General features: G+C 33.9%; 1 protein-coding gene across 1 annotated transcript; it reads left to right on the top strand.

The window, feature by feature from the left end:
* The first annotated feature begins 3,099 nt into the window (after positions 1 to 3,099).
* On the top strand, positions 3,100 to 19,597 carry LOC149796441 (uncharacterized). The gene is made up of 8 exons (XM_089961121.1): positions 3,100 to 3,185; positions 7,735 to 7,890; positions 8,324 to 8,680; positions 10,933 to 11,086; positions 13,151 to 13,401; positions 13,992 to 14,981; positions 15,540 to 15,627; positions 16,364 to 19,597. The coding sequence occupies exons 2-8, from the start codon at positions 7,782 to 7,784 to the stop codon at positions 16,695 to 16,697; spliced, it is 2,283 nt and encodes a 760-aa protein (XP_089817247.1). The 5' UTR covers positions 3,100 to 3,185; positions 7,735 to 7,781; the 3' UTR covers positions 16,698 to 19,597.
* The last annotated feature ends 1,742 nt before the right edge of the window (positions 19,598 to 21,339 follow it).

Here is a 21,339-nt window from a genome sequence, read left to right as displayed (position 1 = left end):
CTACACCAACGTCTCCCGTAGACGGACGGATGCCAAAAATTTCAGCGTTTGAAACGGGCTTTCAAAAAAATTCGTTCATTGTTTTTACATTAATTAATTTAAGGAAACTTTCCTTTTAAATTTTAAAATGACCAGTTGAAGAAAGTTTGTTAATATCAAAAGTTAGGATAACACGCATGGCTGAGAATTTTATCTGGTACTGCTACAGGTATACCCTTGTATCTTTGTATATTGAATACGAGTATTTGGTTTTCACTATCTTACAATATACATGACTACAGTAACTACATACAAAAGCTGAAATGAATACATTTCGTCACATTGTATTACAGTAAGTTTTGCAACAAAGCTGACACCAGTGTGTCTTACCAACAAATTTAGCTCCACTTGTGGATCGTAACCATTTATCCAAAACGTAAAAAACAAATAACCGCGTTTTGTATGAGATCGTGTCTCGAATTTTGTTGATAATCAGTTACGGTATTTTACGTTCACATTATTCTCACATTTGAATATTAATGAGTTTGTACACGTCTAAATCTCCTAAGGCACGGTAAATAAAAGTAGTGCAAGACTTAGTTTAAGTAGAATACAATGAACTCGCACTGAAGTAGCTAGAAATAATGTTTTGGAATGTCAGACATTTTAAGTAGAATACAATGAACTTGCAGTGAAGTAGCTAGAAATAATGTTTTGGAATGTCAGACAACTTAAGTAAAATACAACGAACTTTTACTGAAGTAGCTATAAACAAGGTTTAGGAATGTCAGAAATTTTAAGTAAACTACAACGAACTTTCACTGAAATAGCTATAAATCATATTCGGAGATGTCAGACATTTTAAGTAGAATATAATGAACTTGCACTGAAGTAGCTAGAAATAATGTTTTGGAATGTCAGACATTTTAAGTAGAATACAATGAATCTTCACTGAAATAGTCAGAAATCATATTCGGAGATGTCGGACATTTTAAGCAGAATACAGTGAACTTGCACTGAAGTAGCTAGAAATAAGGTTTGGGATGTCAGATATTTTAAGTAAAATACAATGAACTTGTACTGAAGTAGCTAGAAATAATGTTTTGGAATGTCAGACAATTTAAGTAGAATACAATGAACTTGCACTGAAGTAGCTAGAAGTAATGTTTTGGAATGTCAGACAATTTAAGTAAAATACAACGAACATTCACTGAAGTAGCTATAAACAAGGTTTAGGAATGTCAGAAATTTTAAGTAAAATACAACGAACTTTCACTGAAATAGCTATAAATCATATTTGGAGATGTCGGACATTTTAAGAAGAATACAATGAACTTGCACTGAAGTAGCTAGAAATAATGTTTTGGAATGTCAGACATTTTAAGTAGAATACAATGAACTTGCACTGAAGTAGCTAGAAATAATGTTTTGGACTGTCAGACATTTTAAGCAGAACACAATGAACTTGCACTGAAGTAGCTAGAATCATATTCGGAGATGTCGGACATTTTAAGCAGAATACAATGAACTTGCACTGAAGTAGTTATAAATAAGGTTTGGGATGTCAGATATTTTAAGTAAAATACAATGAACTTGTACTGAAGTAGCTAGAAATAAGATTTGGGATGTCAGATTTTTTAAGCAGAATACAATGAACTTGTACTAAAGTACCTATAAATAATGTTTTGGAATGTCAGACATTTTAAGCAGAATACAATGCACTTGTACCGAAGTAGCTATAAATAATGTTTTGGAATGTCAGACATTTTAAGTAGAATACAATGAACTTGCACTGAAGTAGCTAGAAATAATGTTTTGGAATGTCAGACATTTTAAGCAGAATACAATGCACTTGTACCGAAGTAGCTATAAATAATGTTTTGGAATGTCAGACATTTTAAGTAGAATACAATGAACTTGCACTGAAGTAGCTAGAAATAATGTTTTGGAATGTCAGACATTTTAAGTAGAATACAATGAACTTGTACTGAAGTAGCTAGAAATAATGTTTTGGAATGTCAGACATTTTAAGCAGAATACAATGCACTTGTACCGAAGTAGCTATAAATAATGTTTTGGAATGTCAGACATTTTAAGTAGAATACAATGAACTTGCACTGAAGTAGCTAGAAATAATGTTTTGGAATGTCAGACATTTTAAGTAGAATACAATGAACTTGTACTGAAGTAGCTAGAAATAATGTTTTGGAATGTCAGACATTGTAAGCAGAATACAATGAACCTTCACTGAAGTAGCTAGAAATAATGTTTTGGAATGTCAGACAATTTAAGTAGAATACAATGAACTTGTACTGAAGTAGCTAGAAATAATGCTTTGGAATGTCAGACATTTTAAGCAGAATACAATGAACCTTCACTGAAGTAGCTAGAAATAATGTTTTGGAATGTCAGACATTTTAAGTAGAATACAATGAACTTGTACTGAAGTAGCTAGAAATAATGTTTTGGAATGTCAGACATTGTAAGCAGAATACAATGAACCTTCACTGAAGTAGCTAGAAATAATGTTTTGGAATGTCAGACATTTTAAGTAGAATACAATGAACTTGCACTGATGTAGCTATAAACAAGATTTAGGGATGCCAGACATTTTAAGTAAAATACAATGAATTTGCACTGAAATAGCTAGAAGTCATATTCGGAGATGTTGGACATTTTAAGCAGAATAAAATGAACTTGCACCGAAGTAGCTAGAAATAACGTTTGGGGATGTTAGTTTGTTATACACCCTTTGCCAAATGCAGGAGAGCACTATATCCCAAGTCATTTGATTCATGGTACTTTAGGACTATATCCCAAGTGAACTGATTCGTGGTACTTTATAACTACATCTCAAGTCATTTGATTTATGGTGCTTTACGACTATATCACAAGTTAATTGATTCATGGTACTTGAGGACTATGAGCTATGTCAAATGATTCATGGTACCTGAGGATTATGTGCCATGTCATATGATTCATGGTACCTGAGGACTATATCCGAAGTCAATTTATTCGTGGTACTTGAGGGTACCAATCTACATGTATACCAGTCTGCTGCTTGTAATGAGATTACATGTCACCAAGCACGGGAATGCACGTGCAGTGATGAAACACGTGCAAAATCAGAGGCAGATTGTAGAGTTTTCCTACAACGTATGAAAGAGAAATTGACAATTGTGATTACCCTTTCTTTTGCGACACAGGTAAGAGTATATTTAAATTCTGTTTAATTTTTTACATTCACTGTATTAAATGTAACTTTATTAGGACTCAGTCACAACCAGTGACTCGTGGCGACGATGAAACTTCCCATAAGTACAATGTATTTTGTTGACGTAGACATATAATAGGTGGGTGAGTGAGACGAGTTATTTGAGTTATTATCTTGTTACACCGATGAGAAGAATACAGAGCATCTCATGTGTCCATATTTGGTTGGGTTTGGTGTTTTACGGTACTGTACCATGTGTGTAATGGAAAGCTACGTCTATTAGAATATCCAATGTATTCCAAAACATCGCCACCCCCGACCACTTATTCTATATAGCCAACCAGCCTCCAACCCCCTGCACTAGTGCACGGTTGTCAAGAATTCAGTTACATATAGTATGTTTCTGTGTGACACGAATACACATTACGTTTGGTAAAAAGTAATATTTGTGATGTTTTGGAAAGACGAATATATTGACGGCTACATAACAATTTCCCAAAGCTGACACCTAGTAAACCTATCGGGCATTTTCAAACCTCACACACCACATTACACCCCCACCCCACCCCACTTCTACAAGAGACTAATTAAAGATAAATGCAAACATATAGTTACGACGTCTGAAATGCTGTACTAAGAACATCTCCCGATAATCTTTTTTTTAAAAATAAAGGCTGCAATAAGTCGATTAAAGAAACTTTAAATTTTTCCTTGTTTGGAAACTGCAAAATTTCGCAATGTGTCAAGTTGGCACTTGAAAACAATTAACCTCGAGTGGATAAGTGATCGGAACACACAGGGTCACGTAGTTGGTTGTATTTGTTCGTATTGAAAATTGTAAATTTATTATTATATCCCTTCCAACCCGCATAATATTATCAGTTTCAATAAGTAATGTGTGTACCGAAAGGAATTCTAGCAAGATGAAATTCCAAAAATGTCAAGGCTCCGTGTCTAAATATTAAGTGACCAAACTTGCACGTAAGGATTTCATTGTTTGGAATCTCCGCCAGGAGTCGGTGTTAGCTCGTCAACCCTCATGATAAAGGAGGTCGAAAATTGGTGTATTCGAGATCGTATACACGTACCTACACTTCATATCCAAAGCAACTAGGACAGAAAGTAAACAGTCAGAATTCCTCGGTGGAGTAAAACGTACTTATACCATGTAAGGGCTTTAATATTAATATAATTAATAGATAAGTAGTTACGTGATCGGTTTTAATATTAATAATAATGATGATTAAGCTAACATTGTATACTTTTCATCTAATACTAATAATAACGTTAACCAGGTTAACACTGAATGCCTTTTCATTTAATACTAATAACAACGATGATCAAGTTAACACTGAATGCCTTTTCATTTAATACTAATAACAACGATGATCAAGTTAACATTGTATGCTTTTCATCTAATACTAATAATAACGATAATCATGTTTACATATGCTTTTTCATCTAATACTGATAATCAAGTTAACATGTTATGCCTTTTCGTCTAATACTAATAATGACGATAATCAAGTTAACACTGTATGCTTTTCATCTAATACTAATAACGATAATCAAGTTAACATGTTATGCCTTTTCGTCTAATACTAATAATAACGATAATCAAGTTAACATTGTATGCTTTTCATCTAATACTAATAACGATAATCAAGTTACTAATAATAACGATAATCAAGTTAACATTGTATGCTTTTCATCTAATACTAATAACGATAATCAAATTAACATGTTATGCCTTGTCGTCTAATACTAATAATAACGATAATCAAGTTAACATGTTATGCCTTTTCGTCTAATACTAATAACGATAATCACGTTAACATGTTATGCCTTTTCGACTAATACTAATAACGATAATCAAGTTAACACTATGCTTTTCATCTAATACTAATAACGATAATCAAGTTAACATGTTATGCCTTGTCGTCTAATACTAATAATAACGATAATCAAGTTAACATTGTGTGCCTTTTCATCTAATACTAATAACGATGATCAAATTAACACTGTATGCCTTTTCATCTAAAACTAATAATAACGATAACCAAGCTAACATTGTATGCCTTTTCGTCTAATACTAATAACAGCGATAATCACGTTTACATATGCTTTTTCATCTAATACTGATAATCAAGTTAATATTTATGCCTTTTCGTCTAATACTAATAGTAACGATACTCAAGTAAACATTGTATGCTTTTCATCTAATGCTAATAAAGATAATCAAGTTAACATTGTATGCCTTTTCATATAATACTAATAATAACGATAATCAAGTTAACATGTTATGCCTTTTAAACTAATACTAATAATAACGATAATCACGTTTACATATGCTTTTCATCTAATACTGATAATCAAGTTAACATGTTATGCCTTTTCGCCTAATACTAATAATAACGATAATCAAGTTAACATTGTGTGCCTTTTCATATAATACTAATAATAACGATAATCAAGTTAACATGTTATGCCTTTTCGACTAATACTAATAATAACGATACTCAAGTTAACATTGTGTGCCTTTTCATATAATGCTAATAATAATGATAATCAAGTTAACATTGTATGCCTTTTCATATAATACTAATAATATCGATAATCAGGTTAACATCGTGTGTGCCTTTTCCTCTAATACTAATAATACCGATAATCAAGTTAACATTTAATGCCTTTTCATATAATACTAATTAAAACGATAAGAAGTTAACATGTTATGCCTTTTCGTCTAATACTAATAATAACGATACTCAAGTTAACATGTTATGCCTTTTCATATAATACTAATAACAGCGATAGTCAAGTTAACATTGTATGCTTTTCATATAATACTAATAATATCGATAATCAGATTAACATTGTGTGCCTTTTCCTCTAATACTAATAGTAACGATAATCAAGTTAACATTGTGTGCTTTTCATCTAATAATACCGATAATCAAGTCAACATTGGATGCCTTTTCATATAATACTAATTAAAACGATAAGAAGTTACATGTTATGCCTTTTCGTCTAATACTACTAATAATAACGATACTCAAGTTAACATTATATGCCTTTTCATCTATTACTAATTATAATGATAATCAAGTTAACACTGTATGCTTTTCATATAATACTAATTATAACGATAATCAAGTTAACATATTATGCCTTTTCGTCTAATATTAATAATGATAACGATAATAAAGTTAATTTGGTATGCCTTTTAATGTAATACTAATAATAATGATAATCAAGTTAACATTGTTTTTCTACTAATACTGATAATAATCATGATCAAGTTAACATGTTATGCCTTTTTATCTAATAATAATAACGATAATGAAGTTAACTCTATGCCTTTCATAATTTATTGTGGATAATGCAAAAATGGTCTGTGTCCTCTGAAAGCAAATCAGAAAGCTGGCCTCAAGGTAACAGGATAGAAGGTTCACAACTTTACACGATAGGGTAATAACAAATTTAATCCCTTATTTTTCACTTTAATATTTTAAAAACAAATAAGTAAAACTTGCATTAACAGCAACTGACAGTGAGAAAATATTTAAATCAAAGTAAAACAGTTAAATTTAAACGCTCAGACTCTGCATATTTATTTAACTAAAGCTTTCACAACAAACTTTAATTTACTGTCTACAGATAACAAACCATAACGCAAATTTCATCTTCAGACTTTTCGCTAAAAAAAATGCGAACAACTTAAACTGTTAAAATGTATCAGCAGTTCCAGGACAGTACTAATCAACAAAAGTAAAAGAAAGAAAAAAAGAAGAAAAAAACAATTCTGCCAATGAAGCATAACAGTATAACAAAAGGTCAATCATATGAGAATGAACACATAGGTAATTAAATTTAAATACTAGTACATAATTAATAAAACTTAAATCAAAACCTTAAAAGTTGAGCTGGCTGTCAACATCAGCAGCCGTATGGGCCCACATATGCCCTATCATGTGCTTCGTACAGACGATCGAACAAAGAAAATGTTTTTTAACATTACGTGGTGTACAAATCTGGCTTGATTTATTTGCCAGAATATTATCTTTCAAATTCAAATTGCTTTCTTAAACTTTCTCCCCGAATCGATCGTTCAGACTGCCAACTTGTAAGATATAGTCGTCCAGACCTTAGTATTAGGGGAGAAAGTTTACATCTTTAATACAAACACAAATAAAAATATCAAAAAGTCAAAGAAAATTTAGGAGAAACAATTATGTATGCCGTACGTGTCACGTGCAGAGTATATACAGGTTATCAAAGTTAGGGAAGCGAAATTATACTGACTACAGGAAATACAATCTGGATAATTTTAAGGAATATATTTTTGTCCAAATATTTTTATTTAACTGTGCACGGAGCAAATGGAACGCTACTGGCCACCAAACTCGCCATTCGTCAGTGGGACAAACTGCAAATATTTACATAAATTGTATCGTATGAAGGCAAGACAGCAACATGTCAACCAACGCTACCAACAGGATGTATAAATACTATACAAATGTTGTTTCTTGTATGCTATCTAGGGCGTTGGCAAGCGGAAGACCACTCCTGTGATTTTTCTTTCTCCGCCATGCAGCAGGCGACATTCAAAGTGGCAGCTGGGAGCAAATGTTGCGAATATTGGTTTTACGTTTTCATCAAAATATATTTTGTCTTACATTTTGGACAAATCTTTTCAAGTGAGTATTACATCATATATAATTTCTCATTTGTAAATATATACACTTGCTTGCTTATTTGCCTTTTTTATAGATGTGGTTCTTTGCCACTATACCACGTTTATATTCGCCTCTTCGTCGTTATCTTTTGAGTGTTAATAAAAGCGTTGATATTTCTTTTCTTTGAGGTAGTAACGATTGCCATTACATGCTATCAGTTAATGATGATGATGATGATGATGATGATGATGATGTAAAACGTAGGAATAATAATAACATCATAAATTATTATTATTATTATTATTATTATAGACACCACTATCATTTTTATTGTAGATGAGGTGGTTATTTATATTGCCATAGTTTATTTTGTCATTTAAGTGTAATTGAAATGCTAAATTTAAGTAACTTTAAATTCATTTTACAGTATGTATTAGTTCCAATTAATTTACAGGTGTTCTAGGTGGTGACAGCCTTTGGTCGATGACAACAGCTTGTTACGGCTCGGACCTCGAATGCTCCACATTCATTGTCCAATGTAACAGCAATCATGTTATAGTGGTAGGGTCCATGGAGTACGCCATCAAGGAAACGTGGCCCTGTGTTTTTGGGGTCAGCGATTGCCAGCGATTGGAGAAGACGTGTTGCACATTTGATACTAATGATAAGAAGATACCCTTTCACGATGCTGACGTTGTCGCGACTCGTCGGCTTTGTTCGGGACGTCAGCAATGCCAAGTCGAGGTTCCGCGGATTGTTGAGGGAGCTTCTGTTTCAAACTACGGTGTGATGCACTACAAGTGTATGGAAGGTACGGTTCTTACATGCCATTGATTTAAAAAGACGAATTAACAAGAATGTTTCATATTAAGATTATTAAACGAGTTAAATTAGCCTTGTTGAGCTTAAAATTTAAATTATTTAATGAATTTTATAAATTTCACATGGAATAACCATAGATCTTAGTAACTAATTGTCGCGTGACAAACACTCAGATCTTCTATTCAACAGGTCGTGAAATGTTCACTGATAAGACTCAAATTCAACAGGCCATGAAATGGTCACTGATATGACTTGAATTCAACAGGTCATGAAATGTTCACTGACATGACTTGAATTCAACAGATCATGAAAAATGTCCACTGATATGACGTGGATTACATGCGAATGTTATTACTAGATATTATGTCATCTCATATCATAGATGTGGGAAAATAATTTTAGAAAGTTCATAAAAGGGGCGCACTGTGATAACTTGAGGATCTTCCTCGATGTTTATTATTTCAAGGGAACTTAACGAAGTGAATACTAATTTTTTGTTGTATATCAGCCGTAAATTACTATAATTTCTGAGAGAAATAATTTGGATATATACTGGAGCGAAATACGATAAATATTTTCCCACTATTCAAAAGACGTTGATATTATGACAAGGAATTTTGCAACTATGGAATGACGCTTGCGCAGTCTAGTGGTTAATATGGCTATTTTGCACACAAGAGACCTCAGTTCAAAATCAAACGATGTTTAAATACTTATTTTTTTTGTCTTCATTTTTATGTGCTGTTTTACTTAAAATTGGAGATGATAATTATGTTACTACTTACAGTGAGAATGTACACAAAAAGCATAACACATAATATAACTGCAAACTGCTGACATTATCTTGCGGGATACAGTAAGAAATCTGCTACTTCAGTACTCTCTACATGTTGCTATCCAATACGTTCGAACGTAAAATAAAAAAAATTTCCTTGCTCCTTGCAAATTTTAGAAGAATACATTTTGTTATATTGTTGTTGAGGCTTTTTCATTCCTGGGACACGCATAGCGAAGTGTATGTTTGTTTACATTTTTCTTGAGACTGTTCCAGTAGGAAATAAAAAGAATAAAGAAGACAATAATTTAAAATTTCCCTGTGAAATTACATACAAACGTTAAAAATCTAGTCTGGAGATTGAATCTTCGTTCTTTTAAATACATAGCAACACTTTACCACCTTTAAGTTCAATGCATGAATAAGTTTTTTTGTATTTAATGAAAAAGAACCCAAAAAGTTTGAAAGTGCTGTAAATTTTTAATGAGCTTTCTATATAAAACCTAATGTATTTATTTATTTGTATGTGATATGTGCTCTGAAATTTGATTGGCAGTAGGGTGTGTATTCAGCAAGAAGTGTGTAGGATAAAGGGTCACTTACTGATCCAAAACCTACGTTCCGTTTGAAAAGTAAGTTTTTAAAAAAATCCATTTGCTTATGAATGCAGTTTAAATCCATTCATATGTAAAAACACAACAGTGTTAATAATCTAAAGCTGAACAGTAAATCACCATATATGCAATGCAGAAAGACCGACGGCGCAACTGCACGGTATATATCTAGGCTTAGCTCCGGTTACGTAAATGGGGATTGTTTTTTCAGATGGTTTTATAATATCTTCAACAAAATGCCAAATGCCTAATTCATATTTTTAGAGTATACATATTAAAAAATTTAAAAGAATGTGTGAATACAAAGGGGAGATGTAACAAGCATTTTGTTCCGAGTAGCGGGGGAAGAACTCCTTTGATACGCCTGGGGGCCTCGACATATTCCTACGCAATCTCAAACTCGTTCTCTACTATAACTCGGACCAAAACATGTGTAGTTTTGTCTATGAATAATATCTGAAAACATTAAATGGGCTTGTGAAATATCCTGCAAGTCAGTGGTGGCATGTAGTCAATGTAGAATCGTACAAGTGTACTCGTTTCAAATAAAATTTATGAAAACTAGTTGATTTCTATCTTGCACACATATTGTGTCAATCGTCAAACGAGTTTCAGAAATTAATTGAAACGTGATGTATTTTATTTATCATGTGATGAAACACCTGACATTATTTGAAATCAGAAAGCACTTAACTCCATGAAAAAATTCGCTATCGATCTTGGGCAAGTTCTTCTGTTTTTTAACTGCGTAGAGCATGGTTGATGACGGATTTGGTATTGCTTCAACAATACTTTGACATCTTATCAATGAATTTCAGATTATTATTATTATTATTATTATTATTATTCCAGGCAAGAAAATTATCGACATGTGTTCCAAAGGCATACACACAGGAAAAGACTTATATCTGATGTTTGACGGAAATGTCTACGTAAAATCGTCCTACTTCGAGAGAGGCTCTATTGATTGCACTTGCAAGGTCATTTCATCCGACTGCAGTTCCAGGTAAAAATAGTAAGCAAAATCAACAACAACAACATAAATACAATATATAGTGACAAGGAATATCAACACTTTAGACCAGTAAGTTTTGTTTTGAACAGTGTAGACGAAACTAACGATTCAATGTGTAATACCAGAGCGTGCAAATAGCATCCGCCCTCTAGCCTGAGCCTAGTATATTCACCAACGAACTAGTACAGTTTATCATTCTAGTAGTCGTCCTGAGTGTACTAAAACTGTTGGTAACCACATTTAATAAAGCTCAAAATAATCGTATCCTTGAAAGATTTGAAGGTATTTTTAAAGTTTTCATGATGCAACTGAATGCTCTTTCTGTCTCAACATAGCAAAGTTTATTGCCATGTTTCCGTGATGCAACTGAATGATATTTCTCTCTCAACATAGTAAAGTTTATTGCCATGTTTCCGTGATGTAACTGAATGATATTTCTCTCTCAACATAGTAAAGTTTATTGCCATGTTTCTGTGATGCAACTGAATGCTCTTTCTGTCTCAGCAGAGTACAGTTTATTGCCATGTTTCCGTGATGCAACGGAATGCTCTTCCTGACTCAACATAATACAGTTTATTGTCAGGTTTCCATGATGAAACGGAATGCACTTTCTGCCTCTACATAGTACAGTTTATTGCCATGTGATCTTTTGGTGATTAGTACTAACTGACCGGTACTAACATAGTTCAAAATCTACAAACCCTGCAAGTCCTCCTATGGAAGAAAAAAACAAAACAATTCAAGCACTGAAAATCGTGTCGTAAAACATATTGAACACAACCTAAATATTGTGAAATTTAGGCACGGTATTAATTTTGTAGAGTCCATGACTGCAATCACAACCTAAATAACAAGTGTTGGGGATAAGTATCCGTAATATATAATTAGTTCAATGAATATTGACCACTGGCTATTACTTTTGAGATCTCTCTGATCGTCTTGATCAAAAACTTGTGTATTTTAATGCAAGTCCAAACCATCGATTAACTAACATAACATTTTCTATATGGCATGAACAAAGGAGTCTCATCTCGCAAGAGATCTGAACACACACACACACACACAGGGAGAAAGGCACATCTGGAATAAAATTTACATCATTGACCTTAACCAATGGTCTGAGAACGCAGTAATTCAAATACATAAAGTGAGATTATTAATACTTGACATCAGTCATGTAAGTGGTTCAATAACGAACTAGTACGATTATTGAAGCTTTGCTTATGATGGGTCGTCCTCTAACAATTACCAAGAACTGTTTGCACTATGGCCACATATTTTCAGCTATTTTAATATATGTCCTATTTTGCCTAAAAAATTATCTGAAATTTATTAGGAATGTTCTCGGCCTCACTATCGACCCCCTTATTTCTGACTCCATTTAAGTAAGAAAAGGTACCACAAAAAAAAAAAGAAAAAGAATTAAAACATTTTTACGTGGAAATTTAAAACAATAGAACAACATTTCGACAGCAAGTTGTTTCTAAATAAGTTTCTTTTATCTGAAAAGTACACATGGCATGTGAAAGGTCCAACTGAATATTCAATGGAAGTAACTAATTCAGCTATGTTTAATATATTTTGAAGTTTTAGTCTGTAGTAACTGTATTAAAATTACTGTGCTTGGCGCGTTCCCGTCTTATTGAGATAGACGAAAGTCTGAGCCTATTAACAGAGTAAATGCTGTTTAAAAGCTACGCACATATCCTCGTTTATTTTGTTTGTTGTTGTTGTTGAGAGATCACTAAGTGCCACTAGAAACTTTTAGCCCTAGAGGGCTGGATTTGCGAAGTGATAGGAGTTCTAAGGTATTATGATAGGGTATGTATTACTGAAGAAACATTTTCCTAGAAAACAAATTGGTTTCTAATTTCAGTATTGTCGTATTCGAGATGGTTAGTATATTTTACTAGTGTATTAGTAATTTTGGAATGTTCATTTTAATGCTATCTTTATCGATTGAAAGTGTTAACGTTTATTTTGGGGAAAAAGAACTGATGCTTGCAGATATCTCTTATTTCTTCGACATAATCAAATTATTTCCTGGTCTTTCAGAATTTTGTTCTCGATATCGGACATTCGAATGATGCAGCCTGATAATAACTTTCATAAGGGTTGTTCCAGATCCACACTTCATATAGCCAACAAAACAATCACGTGCAGTGCCATCAACTCGACTGGTACATATCCATCAATTAGAAATGATGCATTTAACAGTGTTTCATACACGAGTTCCGTGAGTCTTAGGAACCGGTTCCTAGCCAGCCGTTTTGATATACCCGAATTCGTCCTATTGTCTGCATCAGGTAAGATTCCGTTGATTCCGTGGGTTTGTCTTGACCTTTTACCAAGGTTACTACTTGTTAAATAGTAAAATTTCAGTAATCTACCAAGGCTTATGTAAGTTTATTGTGCTCTTCAATTCAAAGAACGCAATTTCCTCAACCGGTACAAATGTCTATACCACAATTATTGGTTTGCGAAATCTCCAACAGACAACCGGCGTCGCGACCGGGTTATTACCCATAGTGATTTATCTATTTGTTTTCTGTTTTCTTCTGTTGATATTATTCTGACAAATCAATGTAGCGTACATCACTGAACTTGTGTTGGGTACCAATCTTGTATGGGATCACTCTCCCGTATGTGACGTTCGAAATAGCTGATCACTACTTGTTAATTTCTTGTCAAGACTCGATTATCTGACTCAATGTGTGTTGCCATTGCCATCTACAAAAGACACAGAGTCCAAATTATCAAACTTGTGCAGTTCAGCTCATTCTTCTCGAAATTCTGTACATGTATTATTCACCAATAAATGTATTCAGCGTTGCCTACCGATTGAACCAGTGAGTCACAGAGAAGAGTTTCGTATATCTTTATTTTTTATTTGTAGCGCAAGATACAAATTCTGACATTTTGTTAGCATGCAATGTGGATACTTCCGAGCTCCAGTCTACTTATGAATGCATAGGAGAATCGACCCCAAAAAATGACAGATCTGGTTCATCGACTTCTCCAAACATTGCACAGAACTTACAACATACCATGTGGTCAACAAATACTTCAAGATCGTTTAATCTGTTTCATGGGGGGCATAACGCAGAGGGACCAAATTTAGAAATCAACACGGCAAAAGACAATATTGACAAAACAGTCTCACCCCAATCAACATTTGACTGGATGACTGCTGATTACTCACCACACGAAAATATTCCAAATGTACATATTCGTAGTCAACCAACACGAGCAAATGAATCAAATTTTATCCACTTGGTTGGTAAACCAACGTCTTTCAATATTGGAAGAACATTTCCAGAAACGAATGAAAGCACTTCTAATCACACCAAAGGACAACAAAGCACTCCTCAATCCATTAAAGAAATTTCCAAAACTTTACAAGATTTCGTTAACACATTTTCTACATTCCTTATGGACACAAATGTACACAAAACCTCTGATAAGTCAGAACGCAAAACTTCAAGACACTTCGGTGTAACTTTAAAAAGATCTGAATCAGCTTTTGGAGCAGTACAACAGGAAAATAGTACATCAATTTCTTCAAAAGGCATCTATACCAAGTCTCCTCCTTACAGCATCTCGTGGTCTGCTTCACAAGAAAACACACCGCCAGGACTAACTGCAAGAAAAATCACACTTTTGTCACCAATTAAGGTTACAAATTTATCACGATACATACCAAATCAATTGAAAACGCCAGAAACTGATCACATCACTAGGTTTTCGGATACAAATAATAGCAGCTCGGGTCCAAATGTCAATGATTTGAAGACAACAGAGCATCCAGTAGTACCTGATCTGTCTACCACAGCGTCAAACAAAGAGTTAACAACAGAGGCAAAGACGTCAAAGAAAAATAAGCCACGTAATGATCTCTCTCTCGGTCTCTCTCTCTCTCTTTTTCTCTTTCTCTCTTTCTCTCTCTCCCCTCCCCCCCTCCCCCACCCCCGAAGGATTACATTTTCACGCATCTACGACTGGTAAAGCCAATTCATTCTTAGGAAAACATCCCAAAAACTATAAAACTTACCAACATCTTGATAAAAATTAAAAACATGTATATCCCATATTGAAGGAGCGGGGTGGGGGGTTGGACGTCTGGCTACATGGAGAATGAAGAAAAAATACCAATAGTCGATGCCCAGGTGACTGTGATAATAGCTTTTTCATTCGCTTAGATGGATTTTTGTAAATCATAGAAAAATAGAAGAAATGATAAGCAGAGAAACATCGACACCTTGAATCATAAGAGTTCACGTGAATTAGTTCATCAATAATAGTTCGAGTGGATGAGGTTGATGTTTTAATGAATTAGATTCCGTCATAACAAACCAGTTCAAGGGATCTCGGGTATTCTAACCAAACAAGTTTCAGCTGAAAAAAAAAATATAATTTCTTTGTTTTCTTCATGTTTTCTTTGCAGAGGGCAACAGTTATATTCTTGCGATCATCGGAGGAGTCGTTGCCTTTCTACTAGTGGTAGCAGTGATTGCAGTTTTCATTTACACTAGGTAACTATGGTAGTTTAGGATTAATGATGAGATATCGAGATATTTGTATACCACTGCTTGAACGGAAGAAATACGATCCTTACATAGCAGATTATTGCACCGGGTTTGTAATATCGAAACTCGGCTCATTTATTATAAATCTCAGATGTCCACTTGAAGGTTTCATGAGCAATGGAAACAATGGTTGTTTTGTAGAAGGCTGTGAGTGAATAAGACAAAAGGTGCAAAAAATCGAAGCTTAATAGGTTACACAAACATGACTCATTTAAATTCTGCTTATAATTAAATATGGTATAAGGAACATTCATCGCATTAGACTGTCACAGCCGGAAAGGCCGCCATCATTTTTCCACATATCCATCCAGAAGTGTCCAGAATGGGTTTATATAAGCAACACATGGGTACCAAGCAAAGATTTCCAAACGTTTGTGACGTTTTCATGGCATATTCTTGTGACTTTGAAGTTTACTTCGGACTTTCATATTACTCTTATTTCAGTACAATTAATTCGAAGATAGAAATACCATAATTACTCTGTATACGTTTTTTAAATAATTTTAATCTAAATCCAGTCTCTCCATATTCAATATTAACATAATTATGTTACATAGGACTTAACATGTTAGCGGTTAAGACATAAAAGTGCTTACTGCATGATCGTTTTAAAAAGCGAAGCAGGCCATATATGCATTTAAGCATTTGTTGAATTGCTTCATGTGTTCGTGTTCTCTTCCAGAAAAAGGGACAAAAATGGTCCCACAAGATTCAAAAGACCGCTTTTCTATCCATTTGATGGTGGACAGAAGAAGAATCCTCCAATTTCTTCTTCCGGAGATGCATCTACCGATAGGAATGGAGTCAGTATACGCACAGATTTGCAAGTGACTGGAACTGTTGTGTCTACTACATGTTCTCAAGACACGGAATGTCAAGGTTCGTACGAAATCTACGAGGCTATAGATTTCCAAGACAACAGAGGGAGAGATAAGAAATCTTCGAACTCCGGATCATCAAGTGATGGACTTTATGCAAGAATTAAAAGGGTTAGGGAGTCCATAACAAAGTTCTAAACTGTCGGCAACTATAAATATAACCTTTCAAATAAGCCGGGTTGTACAATATACGTGAATGCGACAATTTTATTTGCGGAACTGAAAGTACTTGTATCAAGTTATTAAATGCCATTTTTTTGTTATGTTGTTCATACACTGGAAAAATGCAATTCCAGCCGCTTGGTGACTCTCAGATCCTCTACTTTTAGCAGCAAATTTTTCACAGTGGGATTCAGCCAAAATTAGCTACATGGATCTATGGAGGACGTGGAGGAAGTCTATCACGACGGTAGATTAATGCGTCTGACATGGGGTAGATGGATACCTCCAACAGTGGTACGCTGATCGGTGGTTCATCAGTGTTTCAAAACATTTGTCAGCATTGTGGAGGCATAAAATGACCTGTGCCACTAGCAGAGTTAGACACAAAGTACCTGGATGACCTGGCCTTTTGCATAAAAACTAATACATATAAAATCCTGTTGACAGTCAGACTACATCGAGTGATCTCTTAGTCTCTGCTCGTTTACGCTGATCCAGAAAGTAGGTCATCTTCCATGATTACGCGATCACCTTAGAATTGTAGAACATGAAGGAGAATTACATCATAAGATTTATATATGTCGGCAGTGATCAGTAGGGAGATTACCCTACCCTTACTGTATTATTTTTTTTTCAGTGGCAAAAACTTCAGATATTTGTAGGTGTCGGACGTTTATGGAAAAAAATTGTCTATTGCTTATTTGATTTACTGACTGGTTCAGATAAGCAACAAATATTCACAACTTTTCAAATACCCCGTCGTACATGACCGTAGTCCGATTTTTAACTCAACTGCTGCGTACTTGTTAGCAAAGTTAGTAGAAGTTATACGACTGTTTTCTGAGTCTTAACTCCGCTACAACGTAGATCTCAGCGACTGCAGTAGGTACGTGACTAGTCTGATACTTGACTCCAACGTTCTTTTAAGGGACTAGAGTAGGTACATGATTGAAGCCCGATTCTTAGCTCTTCTACAGCGTTCTTCATTGTTTCGTTTGCTTGTTGTTGTTTTTTGTTGATGTTTGTTTTGCTTTGTTTGTTTGTTTTTTTTTTAAATTTACAGAGTTTATCATTTTAGAAAGTACTGAATAATTGCCTAGTCGAGATGAACATTAGTTTAAGTGTCACTAAAAGGGAAGAAACATAGCCTGGTTACCTGAAAACTGGCTGGTCGAAGTCTGGTTTGAAAGATTCAGCTTCAAGCATATCTGCACTTCCTGTGACGTACCCGCCATCTGGGTGCCTTGTACTCCCTTTCGAGACCATCTATCTGCAAATATTTCTTGATTAAGCAACGTTGTACACAACAGTCAGTCATAAAAGGCGTATGCACATGAAATGATGTCCTTATTTGAATCTCATCCTTACTAAAATGTGCTAAATATCGAGTTATATTGTAATCAAAAACTTTGGTCGATTAAAACTGGGACAATCCGAATGAAAACATTTTAGCAACACAATGTTAACAAAACTTTTTACGACGATGTTGTTAAAAAAAGAATCATGACCCTGCGATTGTTGACAGCATTTCTCTTCAGTTAATAAAGCTTTAACTGATTGGTTACTCTTCTCAAAGCTAACAATTAATTAGTAATTGGTTTTCTAGTACTTATTCGTAGCATGCACCTGTATTTTAGGAGACCCTTTTTTTAATACAAAGCTCGCATTTTACACGGACTCGACTAACAAATTTCACGATAACTTTATATTTAAAATATCCATGCACAGAAAAAAGATACTGCATTATAATGCTTTCCGTTTTACCTTTGGAAAATTTGTTGATGCAAGAATTAAAATCAGATGTGCTATTCTGTACCTATTTTTTTTAGTGTACTCTTGAGCGGACTATTTTAGCGGTAAAACCTCAAGCTATTTATTTAACGATATTTTCTTGAACTGCTGTCTTTCGGATATCATACATTTCTTTGATGTTCGTCGGACCTTATTGAATTTTCACGAATGGTTTCTATTAGGGGAAGACTACTGATGGCGATGTGTAGGAAAAAATAAAATCCGTAGGAAAATGAGCCAATGTTTGATAAGTGTGTGTGCACTTTGGTTAGTTAATGTTATTCACGGATTTTTTGTTCGTTATTGTTGACTGGAAAACGAGGGCGTGGTAAATTTGTTTTAATTGTGAAGATTTATGTACTGGGTTTGTAGTTACAAATTTACACTATGCTATGAAAACCAAAGTACTGCTTATATGACAATGAATCAGCCATTCCAGCAGTTTAGTTTCGCATGTGATCGTACGTGTTAATATGTCAGCTTATGGACAAACGAATTCGTTAAATACTTTAATACACACGGTGTACTCGATTATTCAGTGTACTCGAGCTTTAACCTCGCCGCCGGTTTGTGGTCAAATTGTACTCGTTGTACGACGTTGAAGTTTTTGTTTTTGTTGTTTCCTTGTCAATGTTAGCATAATGTACTTCCGTTTTGTTGGTATGTCAATATTTTACTTATCACCACACTTCAGAGAACATTGAAGCATTTGCAATTTTAATGCGAATTATCCTTTCTATGTGCGCGTGTGTGTTTTGCATTCATCATTTGTTGATACATTTGTTATAAGCACTTGTAAATGAAAACATTCTTTGACAGAAGGATTTTCCTTGACTGTAAATATGATGTAAATTTAATATTTCATGAATATATTTAGTATTCCATTTATGTCTAATACGATGTATTCCAAATATAGTACAAGTATTATAACGTTTTATTTGAAGATCGCAATATTCTACCACTGGTTACCGACATATATGTCACATATTTCGGTCTAATGCAACTTGGGCTGTTACTTTGAGTGAAATTAAAGAAACATTGTCTCTCTTTTAGACAGTTCTGTAACTAGAAAATAAAGACCATGGTTTTTGTCGGAATGTTGTATTTATTTATATTGCAGTTAATGAACTATATTAATAATCATCGAAATTGTATTGCATTTCTTGTTAGAGTGATATCGATGTTATATTGAATTTCTTATTGTCATAGCGATCATTGATATTATATTGAATTTCTTAACATATACGTAACACCTTTCTGGCACTGCCGTATTGATTTGTTTCAAACAATATATCCGGTTTTAAAATGTTGCTATTGGCAATGCCTCAAGACTGAAACCGGCGCGAGAGAGAAAATTACGTCAGGCGACTTTGAGCAATGTTTCAAAGTTCCTGCATACATTTATTTGTTGTGACGTAAATTCAAATTTAGCATATTTCAACCATAAAATTGTTTGAAGTAAAATATGGTACTCTCGGTGACGTTTTATGTACTATTTATTTACAAGTTTGATATGATACAAGTGTGGTCAAGGTCTGTTGTATTAAGAATAGCACGCAAGAGCACGCAAGAGACTAAAATTGCTTATCTGGAGATTAAAAAGCTGATTAGTGGAAGGGAATTTTACAACAAAACAAGCTTATGATCTGTAGGCAAAAAATCCCAAAACAACAATAAAGAACCCACAAAATGTATCAAAAGCAAATAAAATGGATCGTTTTCAACTTACTCGGACAAGAAAATAAAACAAATATAGTGGAAAGGTTTAACAGAACGTTGCGTGTTATAATCATTTCAGTCAAAATGAATACAATGCATTTAAGCATTGCCATAGGCAATTGGTGCATATAACAATAAACGTCACCCCGTCTGATGCAAACAAGAACTAAAACAAATGAATGGTATTTGGATACCTGACAACTCGTAACAAATAATTTGTAGTGATCAATTTTTTTTTTACTAACTAAAAGATCTAAAGGGACACTATATGGGGCATGTTTTATGAACAAGCGAGCTCTACACAACCACCAGGATGACAAACACTAAGTATTCAAGATTTTGAAGTTTAAAAAGAGTGAAAGGTAAAATTTGTGTATTCGTGAAATGGAAAGGATATGCTGGATCGTTTAAATAGATGGAAATCGTCAGTCAATCAAAAAATACGCCCTCCTTTGGGAAACGTTTTGCTACCGGTAGACCGCGCCTTCTGCGACGATGAAACAAAAATAAACTTCTGTATCGGAAAGGACAACTCCATCACAGCTGAAGAACAATAAAAATATAGCAACAACAGGGAGCATGTAAAGCTGTCGTTTATTTTAACAGAAAATTAGTTTTTACAATAGAACATGTGAAGAAAGAAAAAAAGCGGTGTAATAGATAATATGACTACATGCCTGATATGTGAAATACTATAGGAAAAAAGGAAATAAATCGTAAAACACAAATAAGGAGAAACGAAACGGTTTACACGAAATATCTGATAAAGCGAATTGAACAGTTTCGTTACAGGATAATAGATCTCGATGAAATTCATTAAACTGATATCTTAAAAAAAACAACACATCCTATGTTGATCAAACTCTATGCCTTTCTGAGTCCTACTGCATCATGTAAAGTTAACTAAGACAAAAGTAGGTTATTGTGACCTATTTTTAACTATTTAATAACTGTCTTACTAATAATGTTTCGTTTAAATGACATTAATTACCACGTACCTTGCATAATTCTTCACGAATATTCCCACTATGTACACTCTGTTGGTACCCTTCTTGTGGACATGAATTAACAAGGAAAATTAGATGCAAAGAAAATGTGTGCTCAGTGA

This window comes from Sinohyriopsis cumingii, chromosome 6 (genome assembly GCF_028554795.1).
Source record: "Sinohyriopsis cumingii isolate HCF-2022 chromosome 6, ASM2855479v2, whole genome shotgun sequence".
Taxonomy (NCBI): Eukaryota; Metazoa; Mollusca; class Bivalvia; order Unionida; family Unionidae; genus Sinohyriopsis; species Sinohyriopsis cumingii.
This window is presented reverse-complemented; position numbering and strand designations above follow the sequence as displayed.